The 5,777-nt window shown below is 35.6% G+C and overlaps 1 protein-coding gene across 1 annotated transcript; it reads left to right on the forward strand.

Annotated features, from left to right (window-relative positions):
• The first annotated feature begins 789 nt into the window (after positions 1 to 789).
• LOC132115462 (H-2 class II histocompatibility antigen, A-U alpha chain-like) lies at positions 790 to 2,672 on the forward strand. The gene is made up of 4 exons (XM_059523955.1): positions 790 to 909; positions 1,305 to 1,550; positions 1,709 to 1,987; positions 2,236 to 2,672. The coding sequence occupies exons 1-4, from the start codon at positions 852 to 854 to the stop codon at positions 2,355 to 2,357; spliced, it is 705 nt and encodes a 234-aa protein (XP_059379938.1). The 5' UTR covers positions 790 to 851; the 3' UTR covers positions 2,358 to 2,672.
• Positions 2,673 to 5,777: the final 3,105 nt, after the last annotated feature.

Genomic DNA, 5,777 nt, shown 5'->3' on the forward strand with positions numbered 1-5,777 from the left:
CAAGAAAACTTATATTTCTTAAAACTATAAAGACAAAAGTGAAACTTGCAGGGAATTTAACACATTATACACATTTTGGTATACCTTTACTTGCTGTGATTTATGGTGATTACACATTTTCAATCTGCTACATCACTTTAATGTAGAAGTTACTTTAAAAAAATAATAATAATTTATCCATTCTCCAAACATCTTGTCCTGTATGTTAAAGGAGATGCTGGAGCCTATCCCAGTGTCTCAGACAGACGGCCAGTTCATAATAACACACATTCACACACCTACAGGCAAAATCGAGTCTCCAATTCACCTGTTCTGTAAGCCACTGTATCGTAGAGGAAACCAGAGCACCCAGAGAGAACATGCAAACTCAATGCATTGTTTCAAACCAATCCTGCACACTTTTTTATGTTGTCTTATTTTGAGGTATCATCTCTCTTCTCACACACAAGTATGCAAACGCCAGGTTCTGTAAAATGTTTTTGTACTCAAAAGTAATCCATGATTGCTGCATACTGTTTGTATGAAATGTACATTAACATGTACAGTATACTATCAAGCAAATTACAAAACAATACAAAACAAAATAAATACAACTATATATTGAAAAGTCATACATATAAAGTAAACTATATGTGGTAGCTAGTTGTTCTTAAATTGAACAAACTTGTCTAAGCGTAAAACTGAAAAAAAAAAAAAATGTTTTGCCAAGATACAAGAATATCAGAGTGAGGGATGATTTTGATTGGTTGAGGATTATGAGGCTGTGAGCCATAAGGCGGGGTAAAGACCTGCTATCATCAAACAAACAAAAAGAGTTTGTGTAGTGTTTGTACCATTCAGCTCAGAGAAAGATGGAGCTCTATGTATTTATGTTCATGCTTGCTGCACTCGTTTCTTCTGAGAACAAAGGTGAGTCAGTGGATCATCACTAATCATTTGTTAAAAGACACCATTTTCATCATTTTTAAATGTATTCAAGTTATACTGATATGTAATATACAACCTGAAAGGTTTTAATGACTGCCGTGAAAAGATTAGTTGTTTTAATACTTGATTTTTTATAAATAGCATAATATGCTGTAACGACAAGGCTGAGAGAGAAAAGTTTCATTTAAAAAATCGTGAGCAGTTTATGCTTATGCAATTTTAAAAAATAAGAAGTGTGCACTGTCAGAAATCGAGCAAGTGCAAATGGTATGAATACATATCATATTCAAACAATCCTGTATTTACATTTCTCATGTAGTTTGTCTAGACTTATAATGTACGCTTATATTGAGCTAATGTTTTTTTTCCTGTTTCAGTTGTGCATGAAGATTACTTTTTAATGGGATGCTCTAATACAGAGAAAGAACATATGTATGGAATGGATGGAGAGGAACTGTACCATTCAGACTTCATTAAAGGAGAAGGAGTAGTTACTCTACCTGACTTTGCAGATCCCATCGGCTATGATGGATTCTATCAGCAAGGCTTATCTGAAATGCAAGTTTGCAAAGCAAACTTAGACGTATCTATCAAAGCTTATAAAAATCCACAAGAGAAAATGGGTAGGATATGCATTTTAATTATAATTATTTAATTGTGTGTAACAACTGTATTACAATTTGGTTTAAACAAATGGTTTAATTCTAAATTTGGTTTAAACAAATTATATCTGAAATGCTTGAAATAATACCAGCATCCATGTCTTTGCCTGTGTTATCAGACAAACCTCAGACTTCCATCTATGCTGAGGAGGATGTGCAACTGAATGTTGAGAACACCCTCATCTGTCATGTGAATGGATTCTTCCCTCCACCTGTCAGGGTCACATGGACTAAAAACAACGAGGCTTTAAAAGAAGACAGTCTAAGTCAGTATCGCCCAAATGATGACGGCACTTACAACATCTTCTCCAGTCTGACGTTCACACCTCAAGAGGGAGACATTTACAGCTGCTCTGTGAAACACGTAGCTCTCGATGAACCTCAGACCAAAACATGGGGTGAGTGTGTGGTTTCACAGAATCACTGGACTTACACATTTCTATTATTTATTTTTCCCAATTCTCTTCTATAAATAATGAATACAAATATGTAGATATTCAAATAAAATGTATTATTAATGTGAGAGAAAATAGCAGCAGCCTAAATTATAAGTATGAAACACTTTACATTGTGGAGCTACAACATTAATAAAGTCTACATTATTAAAAATGCTTAAACAAAATGTGTGTATCTGTGTGTGTCCTAGAAGTGGATGTTGCTGTGCCCGGTGTCGGTCCAGCTGTGTTCTGTGGAGTGGGTCTGTCTCTGGGGCTGCTGGGAGTCGCTGCTGGAACTTTCTTCCTCATCAAAGGAAACAACTGCAACTGACATCCCAGATATGGAAGCAAAGTTTGAAAAGAAAATGTATATAGCGTGTAACAGGTCCTGCAATTAAAGCCAGTTTCATTTGGCTCCAGTGAAAGTTAAAACAGTAATTCTGACCATCATTCTGTCACTCATCACATTGGTGACAGAAAACATCTTTATATAGAAATAGATTCATAAACACATCAATTTCAATATAATCTTTAACAACATTAATATTGCCTGATATTTCTAATAATGCACCAATGAGGCAACATCTTTGTTTGAAATGTAACACCATTTACACTTACATACGGATAGCTTAAAATGATAGATATATATTTTTTTTGATATAACATAATATTTTCAGCTCTTCCAGAGTGTTTTTGGACTTTTAATTTGAATAATTGTATCTGTCAGTTACTCTCTGGTTGATCTCTTATTGTCTTCCTCATTGCTGGATCAATTTAAGTCTTTTTCAACAAATTTTACAGCATTTTAAAAAATTGTGGTACTGTGTGCTTGATAATAAGATAGAAATTGTTTTTTACATTTTGAAATTTCCTTTCACTGTAATCAATTTTAAGTCAATTTAATAAGGTCTTGTTTGTTTTCTGACATACACTCCAAATAAAGATTCTCTATTTTGATCTCACTTGTGATTTTATATTATAGCAATAACATTTTCATTTGTTACTTTAAGCTTTTTAATTGTATCCTATGAGATACAGGAAATTGAAAAGGTACTGAATGCTAAACAAATGGACCTTGTTACAATCAGTACGCTCCAACAAGTCCTCCAACCCTTACGACCTTGTGGGTCGTTTGCTATGGTCGTTTGTCACTATCCTCAAATACGAAACATACGAGCGTTCCCTAGATTAGCGCCCCTATCGGCAACAGGAGATATATATTATTTTAATGTGCTATTTGCGTTTGAACTGTTTTTGTTTTAAACTCTCTCGGATGTTCGAAATGTTTTGCTAAAAAGAAATGGATTTCAGATTATTTCGAGACATGTACAGGTAGGGTTTCCACCCGTCTCATAAAGTAGTCGATCGTTTATGAATAATATTATGAGCTGTTTCAAATCGATACTGGCTGCTGTTTATCCTATTTAACCTGTTTGAGTTCAAATCATTCAGTTGGACTCCGCCAGCATTATAAAGTTAGGTTTTCATTGTGATATTCGTTTGAAATTCTTCTGTGGTGGAAAGAGGTCATGTAAAAGTCCACACATTTACCATGTTTTTACCATAGTAACATGTCGCTCAACCATGTCATATGTAATAAAACCTCAGTAACCACAACACATATCATGTCTCTCCCATCGTAACTTTAGTTATACTTTGGTATATGTAGTGTAAACACTGTACGTTACTATGCTTTACCACAGTTCTGTGTTTATTGTGTACTCTTTAGCTAAGTAATACGGAAGTTCTAAGCGGCCATGCATTATAATTTTTTTCCTTCTCGTTTTCTCGTTATAACGACTCAATTTTCTCGTTATCTCGACATAACGAGAAAATTAAGGGAAGTCGTGGCCTAATGGTTAGAGAGTCGGACTCCCAATCGAAAGGTTGTGAGTTCGAGTCCCCGGGCCGGCAGGAATTGTGGGTGGGGGGAGTGCATGTACAGTTCTCTCTCCACCTTCAATACCACAACTTAGGTGCCATTGAGCAAGGCACCGAACCCCCAACTGCTCCCCGGGCGCCGCAGCATAAATGGCTGCCCACTGCTCCGTGTGTGTGTGTGTGTGTGTGTGTGTGTGTGTGTGTGTGTTCACTGCTCTGTGTGTGTGCACTTCGGATGGGTTAAATGCAGAGCACAAATTCCAAGTATGGGTCACCATACTTAGCTGAATGTCACGTCACTTTTCACTTTCATAACGAAAGTTTTTTTTCTCGATTTAACGACTTAATTTTCTCTAATTAGTTACTGCGCCAGCAGGTGGCACTATAGACCTGAGTATAACTGATGGGGTGTTGTACACTATCCACTTCACTGTACGCGGACCTTCCTCGTGATCGCTATAATTTGTGCAGTCTTGTTCATTTACTGACATTTAATTAATTCATAAATGTTAAATGCTTTAATCAACATGATTATTTTGTGTATTAAGTTCTTGCTAGATGCATGAGTTTCACCAACGCGTTCTGGGTCATAAAATAACTGCTTATCAAGATTCAAGATTTCAAGATTCAAGAGTTTTATTTGTCACATACCAAATTATATATAGCATACATAACCAGCAGTGAAATGTGAGTCAGGTCCGCTCCATGGACAGTGCAATTATTAAAGAAAACAACACAGATGGAAATAAACATAAATATAGCTATGTAAGAATGAAATAAAAGTAAACAATAAAAATATAAGAATAAATATAAAAAAAGATGTATATTGTAGAATTAAATAGAACGCAAAATAATGTGCATGAACGTAAACTGAAATCTTAAATATTAAGATGTACAGGGATGTACAATGTGCATATATGCATTTTACTGTGGTCTTAAATATAAGATACACAGGAATGTACAAGAATCAAATGTGCAAATGTAACCGGTCTGCTGCTGACCGCTGTCACGATACTCTTTTTCTCTGCGTTGTGTTTAGTAAGGACCAGGACACTGTTACTGCGGTTCATCACAATGACGATGCTTATTCACAGTCACACCCAACATGGGCTTTCACCAACTGTGGATCTGTGGATTACAGCAATAAAGTTGATAAACCGTCGTGTGAGCATCTCACTATTGCATCACCTCTCCCCAGCATGTGCAATGCGAACTAAATGCAATAATTATGCTAACTACACATAACATCAACACAATATAGAAAATAAAACACAGTAAAAGTGAAATACCTGTGGATTACAGCAATAAAGTTGATAAAACGTCGTGTGAGCATCTCACTATTGCATCACCTGAATGATACAACACTAGTTTAGCTGATTAATGACTCAAAACCTAGCTAATACAGATCACAAAACTCACACGATATATCTCCAAATTATTGATCCACACACACATATAACATACAACAGAACATACTAGACAGTCTCCGTACTGTTTACAAAGGATTAACAAATCGATTTACACACTTTACAAACTTAATTTGCTCACAAATCGAAGAGCTCTGCAAAACGCTTACCTCTCCCCAGCATGTGCAATGGGAACTAAAGAGAGAGGCGCACGCACACTCAAAATGGCACCAATGCAGCAACAGAAAAACATGTCAAAATAAAAGTCTCTAATGTGAATAGCAAAAACAACATATATTGCTCAAAGAAAAACAGAAATAAATCAGTAATAAAATAAGGATTTTAGTGGAAAAGACAACAACAATACATTAAACTTGAATTGTACTTCTAACTCGTTACATTCACCCCTTCCAGATTTCACTAAAATCCGTACTGGATCCAAATCAAATAACAACTGGTACAGG

Source organism: Carassius carassius, chromosome 34 (genome assembly GCF_963082965.1).
Source record: "Carassius carassius chromosome 34, fCarCar2.1, whole genome shotgun sequence".
In the NCBI taxonomy this organism is placed as follows: domain Eukaryota; kingdom Metazoa; phylum Chordata; class Actinopteri; order Cypriniformes; family Cyprinidae; genus Carassius; species Carassius carassius.